The following is a 25586-nucleotide window of genomic DNA, read 5'->3' as shown; positions in this document are numbered from 1 at the left end:
TAAAACTTCAGTATTGCAAGAGTTTTAGAGAAAAGCAAATCAAAAAAGACAAAGAAAATAAGTACATAGAGAAAACCTTGACTACGAACTAAACTAAAAATCCTTCATCAGAGCTTCCCTAATGTCAAATATCTAAAGAAGTTGTTGATACCGAAAGCTTTAGCAAACAACTTCATAAAGTTTTAAAAGGAAAACATTGGAATATTTGCTAGCAAGAAAGAAATCTGAGGGGGGTTTTGATCTGAAACTCGAAACACTTGGAAGAATTTTTTTTAATGAAAGCCAAATTAAAACCATTTTTAGTTGACATTTCAATAATAAAGGGTATCATGCTTCAGCCAATCTTACTGTGCAGATGTTCATAAGCAGTGAAATTTTGATCCCATTCAGCTTGATGAGAGCTTACTATTGACTTCCTAGAGCCAAGTCTTCATCCAAAACTCTCTGTTCACAGATAAAAGTAACTGCTTGCTGCTATATTTCTGCAATTTTTCTTTTAATTAAGAAAGGATGTATTTTTAGAAATATAACTAAAGAGCTTATGGCGAGATCAATCTTACAAAATAACACATCATTCTAAGGTATTGGTGAATTACAGAATTTGGAAAAGTTAGTTATTTTGTATTCCAGTATGCATTTCTGTATTGACATGGAGATAGGGCAACTGACAGATTCTTAATCATCCATTATGTGTGCACTCAAAACAGTTCACAGTTGCCTTAATGGGATCTTGGGACAGATCACAGATTCCAAACTTGCTGAAGGATAGACTCTTAGTCCCACTTCAGGTGCCTCTGTTGGAACTTGCCCTGTCAAAGCTGTCAGCAGCGCTCATCTGAATGGCGCAGCTGAGTTCCCACAAAGGTGCTAAAGACCAGAAGCAGCTTTGGCTTCTGCTTCAGCCCTGCAGTAATACACTTCGTTAACTGTAGAGAACAAGTAAACATACTCTGTCCTCTGAATTTAAAAGTAATCAGAAGACAAGTTGTATAGTCGTTTTCTTGCTAGTGTCTGATTGTAGGGGTTCACTGCTGATTTTGTTTTGCAGCTAGAAGCTTTTCAACCTTTCTTCATTTTCCTGAACCTTCCATACTCTGTCATCAGAGGGGAGCAGTTCATTTTGGAAGTGAACATCTTTAATTATTTGAAAGAAGAAGTCGAGGTAAAATGACAGTCTCTTTGTACTTGAATGTTACTAGGCACTGCAGGGGTTTCATCACCAATGGAGACCACATCTTTCTCTTGTGAGAACTTTTATTATTTTCTTCAATGGGTGGACCATAAAGTTATTTCTCTTTCTCTTATTTCTCTGCCACCAAGAAGGTGGCAGCTTGTGAAAACAGTTTTTTCCAAATTAACACTTTGTATTGCAAATGTTACTGTATTTACAGGTTACTGTGATCCTGGATATGAATGACGCTTTTGAAATTATTCTAACATCCAATGAAATAAATGCTACAGAAAATCAACAGTCTATATCTGTACCAAGTGAAGATGGGAAAACTGTTCAATTCCCAATCAAGCCGAGACAGCTGGGAGAGATTCCCATCAAAGTGACAGCAATGTCATCTGCTGCTTCTGATGCTGTCATTCAGAAAGTTTTAGTAAAGGTAAACAGTCTGCAGCTTGTCTTGTTCCTGAAATAAATTGTTCCCTAAAATAGACAACAGAATGCAGCAAAAAGGCAAACCAATGTACTCGTCTGCCTCTTGCTTTGTAAAGTTGGTTTCGGGTCAGGTAGCTTTAAGTAGAAAACACTTCTTTTAAAATAATTTCTCCTTTTAAATTCTTTAGATCTGTTTCCAGGAATGAACATAGATCTGTTCTACAACAGATCATGTTTCAAATTCTTCTGAAAGCAAGGGGAAACCTATTGGTGCATCAGTGAAGTCCTGGTGCTACAGCTAGCTTAATAATCTGGAGAGTGGACCAAATAACTGTATTATGGATAAGTGCAATCAATTCTGCCATGCCCCTGTCTTTAGTTCAAAGCCTATTTTATATGAACTTTTCTGTATTTTGCTAGTGGTGTAATTTGCTAGTGGTGAGTAAAAGCCCCCAGACTTTCTGATAAACCAGAAACTTGCCTAACTTTGGACACATAAGTCTGATTCAGGTTGGGCTCCATTTCTACCTCGGCAGAAGTAGGGAGGTGATTGTCCCCCTGTACTCAGCACTGGTGAGGCCACACCTTGAGTATCGTGTCCAGTTCTGGGCACCTCAATATGAGAGAGATATCGAGGTGCTGGAGCGAGTGCAGAGGAGGGCAACGAAGCTGGTGAAGGGCCTGGAGAATAAATCTTATGAGGAGCGACTGAAGGAGCTGGGACTGTTTAGTTTGAGGAAGAGGAGGCTGAGGGGAGACCTCATTGCTCTCTACAACTACTTAAAAGGACATTGTAGAGAGGTTGGTGCTGGTCTCTTCTCACAGGTAATTAGTGATAGAACAAGAGGGAATGGGTTCAAGCTGCAGCAGGGTAGGTTTAGGCTGGACATTAGGAAGAAATTATTCACAGAACGAGTGGTCAGACACTGGAATAGGCTGCCCAGGGAGGTGGTGGAGTCACCATCCCTGGATGTGTTTAAGACTCGTTTAGATATGGTGTTAAGGGATATGGTGTAAGGGAGAAGAACTTTGTAGAGTGGAGTTGATGGTTGGACTCGATGATCCCAAGGGTCTTTTCCAGCCTAAATGATTCTGTGATTCTATGATTTCAGTGGAGGTGGTAGACACTTGTACATCTCACCCTAAAATAAATGCTTAAGATCATAGAATGAGAGAATGGTTGAGGCTGGAAGGACGTAGTCCAACCTTTCTGCTCGGAAGAGGATCAGCTATAGCAGGATGCTCAGAACCATGTACAGTCAGGTTTTTAATATCCCCAAGGACAGGGACTTCACAGCCTCTCTGGGCAGCTTATTCCAGTGTTTGAATACCCTCACAGTTAAAAAAAGTATTTTTTTATGTTTAAAAGGAAGACCCTTTATTTGAATTTGTGTGTTTCACCTCCTATTCTGCTGCTGGGCACCACTGAGAAGAGCCAAGCTCCGTCTTCTTTACACTCTCCCTTCAGGTATTTATACATGTTGATGAGATCCCCCTTAGCCTTCTCTTCTCCAGGATGAACAGTCCCAGCTCTCTCAGCCTCTCCTTAGACCACTGTCCGGTTGCGTTGTGAGCTGTTTTCAAGGGGAGCCACTTACTGCCCTTTGTGTTGAAGTCCAGTTGTTTTACAGAAGAGAAAAAAAGCTTGGTGAACAGTCTTTCCTCTAGGCTGAGGAAAGAAACTCATTTATTTTCTTTGCTTCAAGGACAATTTTTCTCAAGGGATTTTGCAAGCAGGAGGAAATGAAACCTTTATGGTCATGTACATAACTTCAGTTTAAGTCCTCCTTGTATGACAGACTGTAGGATTGCAGACATCATAAAAGGTGCCACCTGAGGCCTTGGCATGTGCTCAGTCATGGAGGTCTGTGCTTGGCATGGAGCTCACTGGAATCAGAGGTGCCCTTGCTGACTTTATATGTGTATTTTTGTAATTAACATGTGGTTGCAAGAAGCAAATAGTGGAGGTAGGTCTTTATAAGAAAAACGTTCCTGTGTCAGTTTGGATGGTCTGATAGCTCAGGTTCTTGATGTGTTAACAAGCAGCACAAGATACTTGACGGTGTTTTAGATCCCTCAGTACAGTAAGCACACAACCCAACTCCTAAAAGCAACACACTATTGGAGAGTACAATAATCCTCTCTTTATTTTGACAGGCTGAAGGATTGGAACAGACATATTCTCAGACAGTCCTTTTGGATTTATCTGGGAATAAACCACAAACAGCGTCAAAAACGTTGGATTTCACTTTTCCACCTGATGTTGTAAGTGGCAGTGAGAGAGTGCAGGTCACTGCTGTTGGTAAGGACTATTTTATTCTATTTCCATCTTTTATTATTTGCTGGCTAGCTGTATCGTCTGGTTGTTTGTTTGCTTTTTTTAATAGTTTCTTGCCTGCTGGGCAAGAATTCATTATCTAACACATACGTGTCCGTAATCCAGCTGCTGCCCTCTTCTGCACTGCAGGCATCGGTGGTTTTTAAAGAACAGAGCAGTTGCCAGTAGTAACTGGAAGTAGTAGACTCTGTCAAATAGGTCAGGGAGGCTGGGTAATAACCTGAGCTGCCCTAGCAGGATTTGTCAGAGCTTTTCTCAGAGTACTTTCTGAAGGACCCTTACAAGATTTTGCCCGGTATGGCTATCTTTATAGATTTGTAGGGAACTGCATTAATTTTTATTTAATAACTATATTAATAGCTTGAATCATTAATTCAAAATCATTTATCATCATGCGTTGGACTGAGCATAGGAAGACTTTATGGATGGAGTGTGTTATTCCTTTTATTTATTTAATTTATGTTATTATGGTATTGGCTATCCTTTTTCAGATTTAGAGAGGGAATTGGATTTTAATAAGGAAAAGTTTGCTGGTGTCCTGCTTTAATTCTGCTTGTCTGCAGAATAAAGCCTAAAACCTGACTGATGTTGCTTGTGACACCTGGGCTTTGGTAACTGTGGGTGAGAGAAGAAACACCGGAAGTTTCAAATATGTAACATTACTGAAATGTTTTCCTGGATGAAATATAGTTTTGCTTTTTTTTTTTTTTAAATGATGACTGTTTGAAATTACTCTGTAGTTGGAAAGATCTCTGGGGAGATGGGTCAGTGGACACAAAGCTCATTGGAAGATGAGCATTTAATGCATTTTCCAGTCCTATTAGTGGTGTTTAGTGCAAACATTTCCAGTGTATCATATTTTTGCCTGGTTTAGAAGATATCACCCTTTATGTGATAGGTATGCATTTATTTGCAATAGGCTTTAATTTATTTTCATTGCATTTTATCTTTCAGGTGATTTACTTGGGCCTTCTATCAATGGTTTGTCATCACTGATTAAGATGCCTTATGGCTGCGGTGAACAGAATATGATCAATTTTGCTCCAAATGTTTATGTTTTGCAATACTTGACTAAAACCAGGCAGATGAGAGAGGATATTAAATCAAAAGCTATATCATTTATGAGAAAAGGTCTGTATGCTTAAAAGAAAAGTCTTAAGATTTTTAAGAAGTCTTACTCGTAAAAGATACCTGTGACTCTGCACTTGGTTTTTGAAGTACTGCTCTGTTGGTGTCATGAAAATGAAGAAAAACTCATCTTCCTCCTTTTTTTTCTCTTCTGAGCTGGCAGACTTAAAGAGCAAACAATTTTGTTTACAAGGGCAAGTTTGCTTAAAAAAAGCATGCAGTTAATTTTCAGAGTAAAACTGTGGTTTAGAAGGTAATTTATATGGTTTAACTTGGTGGTTTTACTTGGTTTCTCCTTTGATAAAACTGTGTGTGAGCAAACATTTCTGACCTCTGCTCGAGGCACAGAAGTTGAAAATTAGTCAGTGGGTAGCGTGAGCCATGTTCATCCCACGTGTGTACCTGTCTTCAGCGACACCATCCCCATCCTGCCATGTCCTTGTAGAGCTCAAGGGATGTCGTTTGCTCTGCTGGCTGGCTTTCACCCACCCAAGTTTTAGGCTTGGCCAGAAGTGAAGTCTGTGCTGGAAATCAGAAGCTGGAAAATTTTAGTTGGAAATTGTTGTAGATTTTAATCGGGAAATACTCCAGGGCATCACAAAGTGTGGAGAAACATAGTTGCGCTGTGCTTCTCTGTGCCTTTTGGATCAGACGGTGTCAAACTGCGATGTCAGTCTGCACGCTGAGAGCCTGGTTGAGGGAGAGAAATGAGACCATCCTCATGTGAGCTACACCCCTACTAGAGGCACCATGATGACATTTTCGAATTTTGTTTACTTTCTATAAGTCTTTGGTTTTTTTCTTTTTTTTGTGTGTTTTATTTTTCTTTCAAGTTGTTGACATTTCCCTTGGAAAAGAGACAGCTCCAAATAAATTTGCCTTTCATCAAAGAATTTTCTTTCAAAAGCATTTAAATGATTTTTTTAAACCATTTCTACTGTATGGTTTAGTTGAAAAGTAAGGGAAGAGGAAGAGATGTGTTATGTGAACAGCTACTGTGAAGTTTGTAAGCAATCTGCCACTCTTTGAAGCCTGAGATGTGCTACCATAATTTTTTAAAGTTTTCCAGTAAGAGATTTATTAAAGTTATTTCAAAGCAAGTGAAAATCATAGGATTAAATGTCACTATATACAAAGCATTGTGTTACTTAACTTGTTCCTGGGGTTTTGCATTTAGGTATATGTTTTTAACTGTAGTAGCCAAAACAGTAAGTATGCCAAAATATTTGTAAACTTAAGATAGAAAAGAATCACAATCTAAAAACCATGTATTTTTTTCCTCTTCATTTTAACAATTGATTTCAGCTATTGCACTGGGGTTTTTAAAAATGTAATCTTAAAGTTGAAATTTATCTTTAGTTTGAGATGTAACTTATAAGCTCAGTTTTTGAAAGGATTGTCATGAAGTTTAATTTTAAACAGGCTATTTCACATGTCAGAATTCACTAAATATTTGAAAAAGTGACCTCATAATTTGAAGTAAATATAATTCATTTTAAGGCTAAATGCTTTTGAGAAGAAGGGATCGTATAGCTAGCAGAGACTGCTATGTGATCTTTCTTTTAGCAGTTTTTATTTACCTAGAACAAAGGCAAAGCAAAAGAAAAGTTGCCTTTTAAAAGTATTTCTTCAGTTGTGGGGATGACAGATTCCATCTTGAAATCACTTCTTCAGAAATAAAAAAAACATCCCGGTTGGTCTGAAAACTTTGGTGCTAAACCCAAAGCAATCGACAAGTTTGAGCAGTTTTTCCAAGCTGTTTGAAACGTGAGACCCTTTAGCCTTTCACATATTTCTGAAGTCCTTTCCATCGTGATGCACTCCTCTTTCAGCCTCACTCAGCCTACATCTCTTGGGTTCCAGCCAGTCCTCTGGGAGTACTAGTGTAGATCTCCATAATAGGATCCTTCTTTTCTTTGCCTTTCCACTTGCATGTGTTGACATTTGAAGTATCGTTTTTCATGTCTGATTGAGTGTCCGTTGGAATGAACGCAGTGGTTCACAGCCCCCGAGTCTCCTGTTCCAGCATTTCTGCAGGCTTCCCTGTGTTAGATAAAGTCGTGTTTGGAGACTTTTGCGTGACTGCAATGGGGCTGGCATTGAGAAGAAAGCAAGCAGACTGTAGGAAATAGCTGAGTGATCGCTCCATGCTCCCTCTGGTTCTGCTCATCTTTCTGATCCCTCCCAATCTTAAAATATTCTGAGATAAATTTATCCCTGTGTAAGGAATGCTCAGCAGTATTTGTTAAGCAGGCTGCTGGTCTTAGTTTTGTGCTTTTATACTACCAACGGGGTGGTGATTATAATACTTATTGCTTTATATTATCTGTTCTGCAAAGAAGCAGAAGACCTCGGTTTTCAGGCTTCGCAGTCAGATACTTTTGAGGAGGAGCAATCTATTTGTGTATATACATATATTCATGTTCCTCATAGCACATTATTTCGAGGCTTAAACTTTGGCAGTGACTCTTCCTTTCCCTGCTGAGAAATGCCACTTATTCCTTCTTTTTTCCTCCCACTCAAGAGTGCTTGACTTCTCAAGATCATTAGCTGAGATGACAGATTTGTCTGTATAGGAAAGATTCACCAGTTTTAATCACATAATTAAGCACTGCTATTAAAAACCCCTATGTTTAAGTGGAAATTGTAATTTGAAACTCTTGTAAAGAGACAAAAACTAAACCTGGTGCTACTGGGATAAGAGTTTACATGGGAAGGTGCACTGGTACAATGCAGCAGTTCAGATTCACACCTTTATGTCTCTTCTTTTATAGACAGACCCTGACTAGGATTTCATTTTACACTGTAACTTAGATTGAGAGACTAGGCCATTCGTTCCTCAGCAATCAAGGCTGTGATTCAGTCACTATGTATCTGTTTTCAGGATAGGGTGTAAACAAGTGATTAATCCTTTATCAGTGAAAGCAAGGAACGTTTTGCAGGGGAACGGTTGTGGTTGGATGGACCTCATGGGGCGTATTTGTAAATTAATTTATTTGTGTAGGACTTATTGATGGTTGCCTGAGGGTTTTCCGTCTACCTGGCTGGTTCAGTGTTGCATCTGTATCTGTCAGGTGTTAGACTAATGAATATACTTTCTTAATTATAATAGCCAAAATAGTAAAGCCAAGGAGAAGACAAGGTGGGGGGAAAGAAGAAAAGATGTCTTGTGGAATGCCGTAAATAGATATGATTATTGTTCTGGATACGCAAATGGCAAGCAGAATGTAAGGGAAGAAAGGCTTTAGATATCAGAAACTACAGTGAGTAGCATATCATAGGAGGCTCTTAATTTCTAACATTAATGAACATTGGTTCTGCACTGAAGTCAGGCATTGAGTAAGAGCTCCTGGTGGTCATGAGCAGCTAGTGAGCCCGTGCGGCCCTTCTATTATAGAAGTTCAGCAGTTATGAGAAAGCTGCACTTGTTCTGGATATTGAAAAATCTTCTGATACATTTTAAATGGATCCTTTTCAGGATTTCGGGATCTTCAAGTCTTTTGAAATTTTTCACTTGTTTCAGAACAGCCTCTTCCAGCATGCTTTTTCTGATAGCTAGTCATTTTGATTTGGCAAAAGCAAGTTGCTGAAAGCGTCTTTTTTTCAGCAGTGTTTGTATCTTTGCTGTGCCCTTTCCCTTCCGGTTAGAAAATACTTAATTTTTGCTTGTACTTCCTTCTGCTGGAAAGATAGAGTGTTTCTGTAGGTGCACAACTCCAGCTCCCCAAAGTGACAAAGCGCTGAACTGTAGCTGCTACTCTGCTCTGCGCTCGTTGCTGTGCTCCTCGAGCCGCCGAGTGATGTGGGAGCGTGTCTCTCTCTGCACCGCGCTGTCGTGTTTGGGTGGCAGATGAGAGGGAGCAGGAACTTCTGGTTCTGCTTTTGTAGACGGATCCTTCATGTTACTGCTGCCCACTTTCTCATCATCTTCTGCACAGTTTTTTGTGTTCATACGTATCTGGGGGATTTTTTATGAAATACGAGCTCAAGCTCTGCTCTTCTCAGTCTTAGAAACTGCCTCGCTTCACATCAGCAGACAGTTTGTGCTGGAGCCAGCATGAGAGGAAAGTGTTCAATACCTGTCTCTGCTTTTCCACTTCAGGCTACCAGAGAGAGCTGCTTTTCCAGAGGGATGATGGCTCTTTTAGTGCCTTTGGAAATGAAGATCCCTCAGGGAGCACATGGTAAGTATTTCTGCCAGATTCACTGTGGAATTTGAGTATTTTAGATATTTTCCCTGCGACTAAAAATTTTTTGTGAAGCTGGTAAAAATTTCCAGCTGTATTAGACTTCTGCCTGGTTTTCATTAGGTGTTTAGGCCAACTCTAAGGTCATTCTGCTGGCTAACATGCTGGATAATAAGCCATTATTAGGGCAAGGCTTTTTAATTTTGCAAAAGATGAACAATGAATTATTTTAGCCAGGGGAATAGCTTGGTCTGAAAATTTTTCTGTTGCTTTCCTCAAAGGAATGAAGAATAATAATTGACTTATTCTTGCAGTTGACTGAAACCATTTAGGGCTACGTGATCATCATGGCTTCAAACAGATTTTCAGTTCTCTCCATACTGGAGGCTGAAGACCGACTGTGGCATTTCATGGTCCATTTCATGATCATTTCATGATCCACTTCATGGACCTGTTGGAGCGAGTCCAGAGGAGGGCCACGAAGATGATCAGAGGGCTGCAGCACCTCTCCTATGAGGACAGGCTGAGGGAGTTGCGGTTGTTCAGCCTGGAGAAGAGGAGTCTCTGGGGAGAACTTATAGCAGCCTTTCAATACTTAAAGGGGGCCTACAGGAGAGACAGGGAAGGACTCTATCAGGGAGTGGTGTGATAGGACAAGGGGTGGCAGTTTTAAACTGAAAGAGGGGAGATTTGGATTAGATATTAGTAAGAAATTGTTTACTGTGAGGGTGGTGAGACACTGGAACAGGTTGCCCAGGGAAGTTGTGGATGTCCCATCCCTGGAAGTGTTCAAGGCCAGGCTGGATGGGGCTTTGAGCAGCCTGGTCTAGTGGGAGGTGTCCCTGCCCAGGGTGGGGGTTTGGAACAAGAAGATATTTAAGGTCCCTTACAACTCTAACCATTCTATGATTCCCTAAAGGGTGAACAGAGTTACTGGTGGTAAAAATTTGTCCTACTTAGCTCTCTCACACCTCCTTTTTCTGAGACAGTAACTACAGCTGAAAAAGCCTTTTCAGTGCTGAATTTCACCTGGAGAAGCATAGCAAGCATAGTAGTGGAAGCTAGATAGATAAGAGAGACAAGTTCCGGCACTTTGTTCAGCTAACCCACGTTCAGTTAGTTTAAATATGTATTTCGGTACACACTGCTAACTTTAAATAGAACCATCCCAGTTACTGTGCCACTAATTGAGTCATTCCTGGAGTCAGTGAGCATCTTTCATGGACATCAGCATTTGCCTTAGACTCAGTATTGATGGACTGGAAAATGAAGATAATTTATCTGTACTGGCAACTCTGGTTCTTAAATAACGCAGGGACAGGTTACATGAGTGCACATTTGGCAAAGAAGGGAGTCAAAGCAGAACTTGGGATAAAGATGCTTCAATTATATCCTTACAGGGATAATTGTGATAATTAACATCACACTCTTAACTGCATTACTTAGTAAAGTATGATTTTTGCCACTTTAGCCTAGCAGCAGAAGGCAGGGGAGCAACATTTGAATAAAGATATTAATGTACTAGCACATTTGGAGTCTATACTCTCTATTTATTTTTGAAACATAATGGCTGAAAAAGGGGTGATCTTTAGGAACAAGGACATGGCTTCATTTTTTGGTAGATTAAGCTTAGTCTACTTGCTTGTCTGGGTGAGGCATACATACTCTGTGCTTGGGAGGTGTGTGCGGAACAATTTATGCATCACAGTATTCTTACATCATCTTAAACAGAAGCAGCTATAATACATTGCTAATTTTGTCATATTTGATTAATCTTTTCCCCAAGGTTATCAGCTTTTGTATTAAGATGTTTCCTTCAAGCTCGTCCATTCATAGATATTGACCAAGATGTACTCAGGGATACAGCTAAATGGATTGTCCGGCATCAGAAATTAAATGGAGAATTTAATGAACCTGGGAAAGTGTTACACAGTGATCTTCAAGGAGGCACCAATAATCCAGTCACTCTCACAGCTTACATCATGTCATCCCTCCTAGGGCTCCCAGATAAACAGGTATTGGAATTCATAAACAGAATTCATAGTCACTGGAACACTTCATAAATTGTCAAGGTACCTGGCAAACACTTCGTAGTTTAAAGAAATAGAGGGACATCTGAAGAGAGACAAAATTTAACTTGATTTTGTTAAACTTCCCTTATCTACCTGAGATAACACAAAGTTGTGCTGTTAGGCCCTTCAAATTTATGTGCCTTTGCAAAATCTAAAGGCAGCTGCTTTTAGCAAGAAAATATTCATGGCTTTAATTCAAGAACTTGCAAAGAAATTTATGGGGGAAGCTATCCTTAGAGATGTTAAGCCTTCCCAATTGATTGCATTGCGATTACTCAAGTTCATAAAAGACAGTGCCAGATCAAAAGGCTTGCCTTTGAGATTCATGCCTGTGACTCCAGAAGAGATTTTTAGTATTTCTTAGTTGTTGTTTGGTGATAGTAATGTTTATATGTCTGTACAAATTTTTCTTTTAAAGTATAATATTTCAACATATATTTTATTCACTCTATATTCTTTAATATAATCTTCATTTCCAGCATGCTTATGTCATCAAGAGTGCTACAAACTTTCTAGAAGATAAATTAGAAGAAGGCATTTCGGATAATTACACTTTGGCACTTGTAACATATGCATTGTCCTGGGCAAAAAGTTCAAAAGCAAAGGAAGCACTGAATATACTGAATGAGAGAGCAGAGCACCAAGGTATTGCACAACTATCTTATACAGTTGTATAGGTGGATTTTTGTCAGATTTAAAAAATACCTGTCATGTATCTACAGCTGCGTATAGAATTAGAGATGAAGAGAATCCTCCTTCTCAATTCAAATCTGAGTATCATACAGAGAATAAGCTAAGAACTTTCAAGACAGCCTTAATGAAAAGTGTCCATAAATGAATGACAATTCACAACAAAGCTAGGCCTTCCAGTCTGAACGACTGTGTTCCTGATGGAAGTACCACGGTGCTGTTGAAGAACATTACTTGTCAGTTTTCATGTGCTATTATGTGCACTTGTAAGATCAGCCTGCTTAAAGAGAGATGGATGAGGTTAGCTATTCCAAAGTGGCTTGAAAAGATCAGGAGGGTGGGGGAGGGAAATTAGTTAAAATCAGTATTGAAATGAAGAGTTGAAGGGTTGGACTTCCTGTAAGACAATACAGAGGTCTGTTGCATTTTCTGTAAGGTCCCATCATCACATTATGTTTAACCTCTTATGAGTTCAGCATGACTGAATTTTGTTCCTTGTTTTGGGGGAAGAACAGACCATATGGAGTACAAGGAACAGAAGTTTTTGGCTCAAAATAGTATCTGTCTTCTTGAAAAATACGAAGGAATTCATGTGGTAGCCTAGAAACGGAGCCTCTTGGGTGTCCCTTTCCGTTTACTGAGTTAGGCCTTTTGGACAGACACTTTTGGGAAGGAAGTGACTTTTTTCGAAGGCTTCGCTCAAGAATGAGCCGAGTGAGCAGCCTGAGGTGCCTTCTCTAGTCCTGAAGAGAAAGGAGCACCCCAGTAACGAGGAGGCCTTTTCACAAGGGCTCCTTTATGTGAGCACTTTGGGCTGACAACAAAAGGATCAATGTAATTTCACTGAAATCAGTGGAACTGACTGTTTACAGTCCAGCATTTTTTTGTACCTAGATTCAGCCACACCAAGGAAGTGCTTAAGCCAGTCCTTTACAGGACACGTGCCTAAATATTAACACAATTTTAAAGAACCTTGCTAAATCCCATATGTAAGCATTAATTAAGAGGTTTCCCTTAAGTCTTTCCGAGAAGTCCGAAGACTTCAGTCTGTGGATCTGAGGTTATTGTTGGTTCCTTTTGCAGGAGAATTTCGTTTCTGGATAACACCTGCTTCTGAAATTTCTGATTCATGGCAGCCACGGTCCATCGATATTGAACTTGCAGCATATGCTCTGCTCTCACACTTTCATCAAGACAGATTAGCAGAGGGGATCCCTATTATGAAATGGTTAAGTCAGCAAAGAAATCACCTTGGGGGATTTTCATCTACTCAGGTAATATTTTGTCTCAAGGGGCTTTGTTACACTTTCTAAATGAGCACTGTGTATTTACCAAAAAAAAAAGAAAAAGAAAAAGAAAAAAGGGAACATTTGTTTTTGTTTTTTTACATAATAATTACTGAATTTTGTTTTGCTGTAACAGCCTTAGTTACATGCAAGCTTGCATTCTTGGCGATATTGGCATCTTAAACCTGGACTACAAGTTTTAGTATTTTGGCAAGTATAATAAAAAACAGAATTAGAGGGTCATCTTGATTATATAAAATATTAATAACAAAAGATCTTAAATTAAGAAGAAGTGATGACCATGGAAAAATAATTAATCAGATTTTCCAAGCAAGTATGATAAATATCTGTGCTGACTTTCTTTCCAAGGAGAGAAACCTCTTTCTATTCTTTCCATATGTGGGTCCTCAAACTCCTGAAAGGCTATTAACTAAGATAAGAAAGGGGAGAGGTTTTAGAGGAACAGCCTAACCTAGTGCCTCTGTTGGCAGTCGGTCCTAATAATGTACTTTGTCCTCATTATTGCGTAGATTTTTGATGGGCCATGAAATTTGGAAGATCTTCATTATCTCCAGGAGGTTTCCATGTTATTGAAACCACATCTTGTAAGCTGTGCTGGCATCCAGAAAATTTATATAGTACTTTGGATTGCATTAGTTTAAACCAGCTTTTAAATTAACTACAAATGCTGGTCACAGTAAAATGTCACATTTCATCATATTGCTTGGGACCAAGCTGTACAGGCTATCCTTCCTTATTTTCCAGTGTTTGTTGGTATTAATCTGAGAGAAATTAGTTCTACTAAATAAAATGCAATTTAAGAACAGGCCTGGTTCCCCTGAGGTTCTAGTATTTTCCTAATGTGTTAATTCTTGCTTGTTATTTAAAGAGGCTGATTGAGGCACTAAATGAGTTGAAAAAGCTTTTCCCTATTCTCCAGAAATCATTTTTACTTGAAAGTTTTAAAATCCAGTGGTGTACCATTTATCCCTGAGGGTGAAGTTAAGAAATGAATTTAATCCTTTTGTTCTTCCATAGTCTAAACTATTTTGATTGCAAAATTACTCCAATGTCTCTCTAGATGCCTTTTTTAATTTGTGGACATGACCCCATACTTTTTGTTAACTTTTAAGATTGCTTTAAAAAAAAATGTTTGGAGTGTTTCCATCCATGAGTTTATTTCATTGGAAACTTAATATATTGTTCAAGAATAAGGAGAAAAGTAATCAGTTGCATGTGTGATGGTTTGTAAGTTAGGGTATAACTTACTGCAATTTGTATATGTGGTATAGCTTACTATGAATTTGCAATCAGTATATTTTGCTTTATAATGCTTTTGATGTTTGGGCATAAAACATACATATTTCATATATACAGGAATACAATTTGTACAAAAAATAGCATATATATGAAGGTAGATTTAAATGGTAGGGAAGAGTAGCAAATTCTGCAAAGCCTGTGTTGCTGGGCAAGAGAGGCCTATGAGTTTGGCCTGAGACCGTATTCCCTGACTTTTCAGGTTGCGTATTGGACACAGCATTGTCACACTGAGCTGTGCACCTCGTGCTTCAGCTGTGAGTGTGTGCTGGTGAACAGCCTTGGCTATGCCTTCTGCTTTAGAGCATGCCCAGGGCAACATTTATCTTCTCTGTCAGTTGTTCTTTGCCCACTTGTTTTTCATCTGTGTTTCTGAGAGTCATTTGAGCCTAGGATGTGGAAGAGCTCTGAAGCCACCTCCAGCAATAGCAGACAGCATTTCTAGACATCTTGAACTCTCCCTGAATTTAGGGCGAGAAATGTAAATGTGAGAAATACAATTGTAAGGACTTGGAAAAGGTACTTTGAGGTATTCCTTCGTTTCCACAACTTAGGGAAGGGCAGGCATATTTGTGCTTTCAGATGATTAAAATTGGATTATCCAACAAGATCTTATAGCTCCTTAGATCTATAAGATAGATCAGATATACAGATACGATAGGTTGCTGTAGTTTCATTCACTTCAATGTGACAGAACTTTTGTAAGTTTGGGCTTCTAAACCGTAGGTCTCCAGCAGAAACTGACATATGAGTAGTCTGAGTCAGGGCAGAGTCATTCAGATGCTTTGTCACTGTCTTCTGCAAAGGAGTAATGGAAGACATTCTTTCAGGGTAAATATTGGCCTCCTACTGAAAAAGTCTGCCACTCCAGACTTAAATCTGTTTGCTATCACACCACGTTAAGCACTGGAGCTGGGATCCCAGCCGTAGTGGTTCAGCGTACTGGCAAATTTGGCACTTGCCTGCAATAATACACAGAGAGAAACAAAAGAGAATTTTTAATATATATATATATATGGTAATGTGTTTATAAGCATATTCTGCAGTGGCTAAACAATTGCACAAAACTTTTTGATCAAATATAAAAACTGGGCCAAACCCCTTTAAAATTGCTGCCGGGGGTCCAATAAAAAAACTCATTTCAGGCTTTTTTTTTTAATAAAGGTCAATAGTTTTTCAGACCTGTAGCTTTTGCTTCTGTGATCAAGGTATCCTGAATAACTTCTGCGCAGTACTGGATATTTAATGCATAGTCACTAAATACATCTAGAAAGTAGCAGTATCATTACTTTCCTCGTTGGCTGTCCCTTCACCGTCCCAGTGGTGTGTGATTCTGACTGTCGTGTCTACTGGCATGTCAGGTCTTCCACGTACCTTGCACAAGAGAAAAACTTCCTTAGCTGGCTCTCACCTCATTCTCCATGTTACAGTAGCTGACTTCTTGTCCTGTGCTGCCATCCCTCTTCTGCGCTGGGATCCTTTACGCCAATGGAATCCCACATGAGTACTCCGGCATAATCAACAAATGGGGCAATGCAGGGACTGTGAGCTCCCCAAGGCATGGCCTATAACACAGAGAGTTCACTGCGCAGGTTTCTTCCGTTTAATATAGAAAGATTTGTTTCTCTCAACAGGACACAGTGGTGGCTCTGCAAGCCTTGAGTCTATTCGCAACTCTCACTACTGCAAGCAAAACAGAAATGGATGTAACAGTGACAGCACCTTCTTTGAAAATGCCAGAAACATTTTCAATTGATACTCGAAATCGTTTTCTGCTTCAGACCAAGGAGGTACTGTAGAAAGCAAGGAATGCTTTCATGAAGTCTGCTGCCTGAAAGTACTTTGAAAATACTGTTTTACTCATCTTTCTTTCAGATTGCCCCTGTGCAACCAATGACAATTACCGTGGCAGCAGAGGGAACAGGATTTGCTGTCTTTCAGGTACGCAATGCAGCTATTCTTGCTAAAGATACAGTGTCTATAAGGAAGGTATATTTTGGAAGCTTTATAAAAAAACTTAATAGGAATAATCTCCTGAAATGTCTTAAATCAGTACCAATGCAGTTTACTAATTGAAGAATGCTGTGAACCAAATATTGTGTGAATGGACATATTCATGTGACTGTTTATGTCCGATGACCTGGCCTTTTAAGTACTGCTGGATGATTGACAGTTTTGGGGCACTTGTACGGGCTAGAGCCATATCAAAGCACCCCTGTCCTCCTGCAGAAATGCAGTGTCTGTTTGCAAGACAAAGGACTGCCGTGGTACATTGGCAGGCACAAAGGTCACAGGAAAAAAAGGTGAGTCAACTGGGCAGAACTGCCTCATGGGGGACCCTGTGGTAAACCACGGTAAGGCACAGATCAGTACAGAACAAGATTACACTGCTAGTTATTGGAGTTATTTTCCTTTTATTGAAGTAGAATACATCAATAGTGTAAAAGCTAAAAATACAAGGTTATTACAGCCAGGTTCTCCAGCAATTTTTACATTGTTCTGAAATAGGATGAAAGACAGAGTCAAAGGATCCTGCAAACTGCTAACGGTAATAGATGCTTAGCATCAGCCAAAAGTGGGGGCATGGCGAAGAGTGTAAGGAGGTATAGTGATCCCGTCTCTGCCTGTCCTGTGGAAGACTGTGTTTTGGTAGTAAAAATTCAAACATCTTTGCTTACATTTAAACAAATTAGTCTGGGATCAGCGCATACGGTATTTAGAACTAGCAAGCCTTAAATGGCCTTTTCAGCTGCTTGCTCTTCCCCCTTAGCAAATATTATGTTCTGAAGAAATTCCACCTCTGATATTTTCCCTAACCCTATGAGAAATATATGAGAAGAAGACAGTATTGGATCTGATTTGATATGGCCACTAATGGTTCTCTCTTCCCTGCTGTCCTGTCCGTGATAGTGGCTTAGAACCACACAAGTGAAAGAGAAGACCTTTGAAAAGCTACAGATAATACAGAAATATTGGTCTCTGAGCATGAGAGCGTAATTTTATGGGAAGTATATAGATAAACTCATAATTGCTGAGTGTATCACAAAACCAGACAGAATTCCTACTAGACTCCTAGTCGTACTCGGGAAAACTTCACTTGGGCTGCCTTTAATTGTCTTGAAGTTTTATGTCAGGTCACATTCCATCTCCTTCCAACCTGACCTTCACTTCAGTGTTCTTATGCATCTAGGAAAGAAAAAAAAAGCATGGTGTTGGTTGATAAATATGCTTTTGGATAAGACCTTTACAAAGAAATCTTCACAGATGCCTATCAGCAGTGAACAACAACTAGAGTTACACCTCATTCATTCAGCACCAGTCTGCAAAACCCACAGTGCCATAAATCATGACCTGTGTTTATTAATTCCCAGAAGTGCAAATGAAGTTTACAGCAAAGTTCAAAAGTTTCAGAAGATAATTTAGATTCAGACCTGCAGGCCAAGATAGGAATGAATATCTCAGCAGGACTGCGTTCACACATCTGTGGTTTCAGTGTGTGTGTATGTGGAATGTAACAAAGTGGGGCTCCAGAACAGTTAAGACTACTTAAACATAATCATTGTTGAGAAATCCTCCCTGATATTAAGTCAACTAATTTGTCAGGCGAGCTGATCAAAAACTTTTCAGCAAATTGTTTCTTGCTGGAAGACGCTGATTTGTTGAAAAGAACGCCTTTTGTGGAAGCACATTGGTTCCAATCACTTTTTTGCCAGCAGGAAAATTTCACATCCAAACCAGCATGTCTAGTGAAGACTGAGCAAAAGTCTTCCACCCAGAATAGCCAGTAGTTGACTCCTGGTTAGAGGGCTCCTTGGGGTGTATAGCACCATGGTTTAAGTTCCTGCTTTTGTTGTATGGACGTGCAAATGTGCTCCCAAATAACTGGTGTTCAGGAACCAATGCCAGATTATCATCTTCATTTAGGTTACAGTGCTGTTGCCTTTTTTCCTGCAGCGTTGAGTCAGAGATGCTGTGACTTGATTCAAAATATTGTACTTAACACGCTGGATTAGCTTCTCCAAAACCTTTTCTTTGCTGGGATCAGTTCTTTCCTTCAGCTTCCTTTGGCAGGTCTGGTATTCTAAAAGAAAGAGCACTGATGCCATTTGAATGAGATTTCTCTTTTTCCCAGACACAAGCTAGGTCTGGGTCACATTTAATAAATCAGATAGCATATGACATTTTGATCACATTTCTTCAGCTGGGTTTCATTGTCTTATGCCCGCCAAAGTACTGTGGTGAGATTCACTGTTCTGGGATTTGATTTTCTGGCCAAATGTAGCATGTCAAAACAGTAATTCATTTGAATATCACAAAACACAAGGTTTGGTCCATTAATGGAAAAGGCTGTTTTCCCAACAGAATGGATTCTTAGAAAAAAAGCCCTTATTTTTTTGTGAAATCTCACTCTCTGTGTGTGCGAGTTGGCAGTGCGTTCACTCTTGACCCTGCAGGATCTCATAAAATGTATTTATTTTGGATAGTATAATTGCAATAGCAGACATTTACTCGTAGTTTTGTGGTCCTGCTGTCAACGAAGTCTCCTAGCTCATCCCTTCATTATATGGGCACATACTATGGATGACCTGAGACACTGACAGTGCAAGAAGGAAGAGAGGATGATTGGAGGGTTAGGGTATATGAAAGGCACTCTCTAGAGAAAGAAGTGATCTTCCCTAGATGACCTGCTGAAAGTCTTGGAAGAAACACCTCTCTGCTGTCTGGAACCACTGTGAACTGGGCTTGGCAAATGCCTCAAAAATTTGGCGTGGCCCATGCTTTCTGCAAAGAAGGAGAATGCCACTGAAATCCAGGACTAGCGATTAGGGGAGGGTGGGCAGGCTCAAGGAGGATGGGTATGGGCAAAATGCATAGGTGAACAAGATCTCCTTGGTCATGTGTAGAGAGGGAGGGAGTGAGGAAAAAACTGAGAATCATAGGTTACTCGGTACTGAAAAACAGTGACTGTTTTTTCCACTCAGTGTATTTTTACTAGATTTAGGCAAGGGACTGAATGTTATTCAGTGTGATGATACGGAAAAAAGTACACTTGTGAAATGCACACATATTTCTCTGTTACAGTTTGAGTGGATACTAAGTAGTCAAAAAGGGACAGAAAAACATTGGAGACGGTTTCATTGAATTCATGCCCTCAATCGAACATATTTCTTCTGCTAGATGAAGAAAAACAGAAGAATAGGGAAGGAGACATTGATTAGGGCATTATAAATGAGTCGTGTTTTTTGAAACAGTGCAGTTGATTGGGTCAGATCCTGTTACAAGCATCTCTGTCATGCAGAAGATTAGCTTTTAGTTTTCTCATCTTGGGCCTCTCACCAGAACTAGTTGCAGTATGACAAGACTGGACCAGTTGTGCCTTTAGCTTTGTCAGCTGCTTCTTTAAAGGGTTAAGAAGAAATGCAGTAGCTCATTTTGTTGATTTAATGCTAGTTTCTGTATAATAGCCTTCTGTCCCCAAAGTAAGAGTGTATAAAGAAGGAGGCTTTAATTAAACTCTGTGTTGTGAAAAAGATTTTTCCTTCATTGTCATGAGAAATCAGGAAAGGAAAGTCAGACCGTTAAGAGTGATAACTTATTCCATGAAAATACTAGCTGATTGACCTGTTCAGTATGTGGTTTCAGACATCCTACGTTGGCAGTAAATTCCCATTCATTAGCTTTTTCTGGCAAAAGTTTAAACAGCTTTGTTTCTGTGATGACAGATTTTTGAGGCACCTCCAGCTTGTCTTTACCAAACTTTCTGCATGCCTTTAACTGGCAGCCTTTCTAGATTGGCTTCATCCTGCGGAGCAGTTGTACAGGATAAATCTTCATTGTTGCACCACGGTTGTCCTGAGCGCCTCTACAGAATTGACTCTGTGCTTATACAGCACGCTAAATTCTGCAATGCAGGGCAGGGTAACGGGAATCATGTGTGCAGTTTGAAAGAAAGAGCATAACTTTCATATCAAGGAGTGAGAGATGTAGCAGCAAAAGCAAAAATCAGAAATTGAAGACTGTTTGCACAGACTTGCTAGCCTATAGCTGACCTGCTAACCTACAACTTGGACAACCCCCTTGTCCTACCTTTAAATTTGGAATGACAGTTTTCTATTTGCTGCCAGAAACTCTTGTAAAGGGACTATGATTTTCCAGAAGCACTCTTCATTCCCTTTTCCTTAGCCAAGCAAAGTGCATGTTGGGGTATCGCAAAGGGTTATTTTGGGGTTTTTTTTCTACCAAAATCAAAGATCCCCCCTCCCCTGCCATGTGTTTTATCTTGATGACTAAGGGAACAGATAATGATCTGTATGTGAAAACTGTGCAAACTTACCATTCTGTTGTTGGTGAAAATCACTATTTTGCCAAATAGTGTCAACTATTCTTTGATAGTAAATATTTTCTTAGTTTCTTGTATTTGATTTTGTCATCCTAGCGTTTTGAAAGTTGAGCTTTCTGATTCATCACACTGAAGTGCTGAATCAGTAAGGCATTCTCGGCCTCTGTCAGAGGTGGTGTCCTGTTTGTGCCACAGCAAAGAGATGCTGCGGTTACCATCAACATCACATTGGGTGTTAATCAGACTGAAGCACCTTAAGAATGTTCTCTTAAAGTTAAATTTAATTTTTGGTGTCTTTTCTTTGGTATAAGTACATGAGTATGCTAGAGCAGATTTGCTGGGACAACTGATGTCGTTCATTATCCTGTATCCTGTCCCATAGTGGCCAGTAGAGAGAGGGTGACCAATCAAGGCTACTAGAACAGGACAAGCATGAAGTGGTATCTCACTGATATACTCTCTTGCCCTTCACCAATTTGCAACACAGGCCCTTCCCAATCCGTAGGTCATCTCTGTGTGCACTCTCTGGCTTGGTAGATATTTTCTTGATAGATTTTTTTTTTCGTCCATAAATATGTAAGTTTTAAAATATTTCTAAACTTCTAACAACCACAGCTTCTTGCAGCAAGTAGTTCTGCAGCTGATGGTGTATTGCATGAAGAAGCACTGCCTCTTTCTCCTCTTGAATCTGTTCCCCTAGTTCTTGTATTTGGAGAGAAGGCATAAGAGGGACTGTGTTGGGTCAGATCAAAACTCAGCCTAGTCCAGTGTTCTATTTTCCACAACAGCCAGAGGTGGATGCTCAGGAGAAAGTATAAGAAGATAAATACATGTAATGTATTACCTGACTGTCTTCCACTTCTTACCATGTATTATCTGAGATCTTCAGCTGGAGATAGTTTCTGTGGGCTTAGAAAATTTGGGTTCCATGAGGGTGTCTATTTTGCCCTTGAATGCTGTACAGTTTAGGTTCTGCATCATCTTGTGGGAACAAATTCCACAATTTAATCTTGCATTGCATGAAAAACTGTTTCCTATTCATCTTTCCCATGCAAGACATTATTCTGTAGACCTTTGCTGTGTTATTCTTCCAACCTACCTGTTTATGGCTGAATTTTCATCTATTTCACCATTTCTTAAATGGCAAAGAGGTCTGGTAGTAATCAGTTCAAACCCCATTATTACGTACATAAAAATTCTTTCATTCTGCATCTCCTTGCAGTTATCGTAGTCTTTGCTACCTCAAATAAATTAGTATTATCAACAAACTTTATCACATCAGGATTCACTCTGTTTTCTGCATCATGTATGGATATGTATAATGATGGTCACCTACCACAGGTTCCTTTAGGAATCCATTTCATTCCCACCCTCTATTCCTGTCTTTTAATAGCCCTTTATCCCTTGGCAGCTTCTTTTGTTCCAGTACCTTTGGCCGGTAATCTTCCTATCCAGCTACGTACCAATGTAACATTCAGGTAGCTTATACTAGACAGAGGTTCCCTGTCCGTGTTTTGTCCTTTGATTCATGTAGCTTGTGGGTTTATAGCAACAGCCTATTCTCCCACATGTCATATTTACTCATTTGCCCACTAATTTGACTCTTATAGTTTCGACTGTGTTTTCTGGTACCGATACCGATATCTGATATCCAGTTTTCTAGACCCCTAGTACTCTTTTAAAAATTGCTGTCATGTTTGTCATTCTCCAGTCTGGTACTAAGGCGGTTTTAAAAAAACACTGCAGGTAATGATTCAGCTGTTTCTTTACCTCATCAAGTTCAATTCTGTAGGCAGTACAGCCTGGTTTTTTCTCCCGTCATGGCTGATAACGTGAGAGTACTCATTGGTTGCTCAGTTCCAGCTCCAGCATTTCTGCTTTGGTTGTTGGCATTAGTAATTTCATAGGATATTGAGATAATCAGGCCATCTCCTAATTATGCACAGCTCTTTTAAGGGCTTCTGGTTTTACCACTCTTTTACCACTGTTTCAAGCTTCTTATACGCATCTATGCTAGAAGAATTGGAAACTCTTCAAACTGTGCTTAGCAGATGAGCTTATTTTATATTAATGTTAGTGTCCTGCACTGGATGTCCTGTCGTACTTCCTTACTTGGCTCGCTTAGCAGAGCTTGGCAGTTGTTGAGCAGAAAGGGTGAGAGCTCTGTCCTTGAGGCAGACCGAAGACCATAGCTTTGTCTTTGCACAGATGAACCAGATGATGAAACTGCTTACTTAACTACAAGAAAACTGTGTTGTTCTGAGCTTGGAGTAACATGCTACTCCTCATCTGTTTTGAGTGTATGAATGTTGTGACATGAAGACCGAAGACAAACTCTGTACATACGTTATGTATTTGCTCTTGCTCTGCTGTCATATACAGCCTGTCTCTTTTAACCCAGTGGGTGTCGGTCTCTGGAGTTTGCCCTTTTTCATCCCATTTCACGCTGTCAGGAAGTAACTGCACACATTATAAACCGGCAGACAACAACTAGGGAGAAAATTGATGGTTGTCCTAGAGCTCCCTTGTGTTTGCCACAATTGTGTCCTGCTAATTGCATTGGTTCTGCTGCATTACGAAGTGTTCAGAAAGGATATTTCTTTCAGAGAATTCCTATGAATCTCATGTGTGCAACTGTCAGATAAAAGGCCATGTATCCTGTCTCGTATCAGCACTTCTCTGACGTTATACTGTTAGAAACTTAGTGTTTTAACCACACAGATTTGCTTTGCATATGTCATCTGATGTCTCTACTTGCAATCCACAGCTCAATGTTATTTACAACACAAAACACACTGATCAGAGGCTCAGATCTGCCAGAAAACAAGAAGCCTTTGACTTGAATGTTGATGTAAAGGATGACAAAGATGATAAAAACCATTTGACCTTGAATGTGTGCACAAGGTAGGTAATTCAATTGGAGCATCTCATGCACCTCTTAGTATTATTTAATTTTATAAATATTTAAAATTATTTTAAATAAGCTAAATTATCCATTTGTTTGTGTGGATTTACTAATCACAGAATCACAGAATCATCTCAGTTGGAAGGGACCTTTCAGATCATCAAGTCCAACCATCAACAGCTAAAGAGAATAAAAGAATTACTTTGTAAAAATGACAGTAGTTAAACTAAGAAGCAATTAATGAGTCAATAAGGAGAGTGATAGATCTTTTGCGCAAAATTGTTTCTGGCCAGGTGATATTGTTTTACTGGTATGCGTAAAGATGGTGGTACCCTAAAAGTTAGAGGTATATGGAAGAGTTTGTGTGAAATACAAGAAAAAACTCTAAGGCTTCTTTGGTGCAAGCGCTTCTTAGCTATATGGAGAACTGTGGACAGACTTGAAAATTGAACCAATGCCTTCCACATTATAACTTCTAGTAGCAGACTGTGACAACTGCCCATTATTCATACCTTTCATAACAGAAAGCTTTACTTTGATCTACAAGTAGATAATTCTTTTTTTTGTAAAGAGAGAAGGAAATTCTGAAGTGCTGAAAACACCATGAAATATAAATAAACATTCTTTAGTCATCTCTATTAATAAACTTTGCTCACTAGAGTTTTGGCAGGAGTCAAAATCCGTGTTTACAAAATGATAAATTCAGCTGGGCTTTTGTCTTATTGTGCAAGTATCTTTGTGGTCTTCCTTTTAGCAATATGTCTTATAGTTATGAATTTGGTAATATGTAAGCATCATTCTAGAGTTGAAAGAGGTGATGAGTTTTCTGGCCAGGCTAATTCTATTCTTTCTGCTGAATAAGGGGTGTGGGCGTGTGTGCGTGTGCATCTGGGATGTTTCTTATTCAGTAAACACCTACTAAGAACAGATCTGCAACTGCTGAAGTATCATCTCAGAGACCACAGGTCAGTCGGCAGATGATACCTGTATGGAATTTGGATCAGATGAGAACAGGTGACATTGAACAGCCATATTGCATATTCCTAGGTCAGCCAGTCATTAAACCAAGTTGTTTCTTTGGCTGCTTTGCTATCTCATTTTTACTTGCTGTGAATTACATGTGTTTTACACGTATTAAAAAGAAATATATGAAGATGTTTGTTCTCTGGTGGTTTCTTCAGTATGCACTTCTTATTGTAGTTAAAGAGCACTGAATATTTCACAGAAAACCCTATAGGACATTGTATCTCTCAGTATATATTTATGTTTTTAATCTTCTTATTTTTTATTATCAACAAGGATGTTGAGATGACTACATTCTTTGTATTTTAGGAATTCATCTGTTTGTGAATACTTCCTCTAGAAACACTGTTTTCTTCTTGTGACATTATAATGGGTTCCTTGTAAATGCAAGATTTGCAAATCCACCATGATGACTCTTGCATTCCTTTCCTCCACATCCTCTTTTTGTTATTTATTTAAATTTTAAAAACTGTATGCCTAGACTGTTTTTATCCTCTGCCTACCACAAGGGAGCTGTGACTGGAGATGGAGCCTCTAGGTGACACCATCATACAAATAATCAGCTATAGTGAATATGATTTCAGTACAGAGAGGATTGATTTAATTTGGGAAATAGCCAGCAGGCACAAAGCCAGAACCCTGTTTTTATGTGTTTCTGGTAACTGATTCAGTGATACAGATGGTGGGCAGGGAC

The 25586-nt window shown here is 39.4% G+C and overlaps 1 protein-coding gene across 1 annotated transcript in view; it reads left to right on the top strand.

Moving 5' to 3' along the window:
- CD109 (CD109 molecule) overlaps nt 1–25586 on the top strand; it is an 81200-nt gene that overhangs the window by 43466 nt on the left and 12148 nt on the right. Inside the window, exons 20-30 of the mRNA XM_074581361.1 lie at nt 1049–1162; nt 1392–1610; nt 3764–3908; nt 4899–5075; nt 9175–9256; nt 11046–11274; nt 11811–11976; nt 13105–13295; nt 16259–16414; nt 16500–16565; nt 23732–23868. Of these exons, the coding sequence (XP_074437462.1) occupies nt 1049–1162; nt 1392–1610; nt 3764–3908; nt 4899–5075; nt 9175–9256; nt 11046–11274; nt 11811–11976; nt 13105–13295; nt 16259–16414; nt 16500–16565; nt 23732–23868 (1682 nt within the window). The remainder of the gene's footprint in view (nt 1–1048; nt 1163–1391; nt 1611–3763; nt 3909–4898; nt 5076–9174; nt 9257–11045; nt 11275–11810; nt 11977–13104; nt 13296–16258; nt 16415–16499; nt 16566–23731; nt 23869–25586) is intronic.

Source organism: Larus michahellis, chromosome 3 (genome assembly GCF_964199755.1).
Source record: "Larus michahellis chromosome 3, bLarMic1.1, whole genome shotgun sequence".
In the NCBI taxonomy this organism is placed as follows: Eukaryota; Metazoa; Chordata; class Aves; order Charadriiformes; family Laridae; genus Larus; species Larus michahellis.
This window is presented reverse-complemented; position numbering and strand designations above follow the sequence as displayed.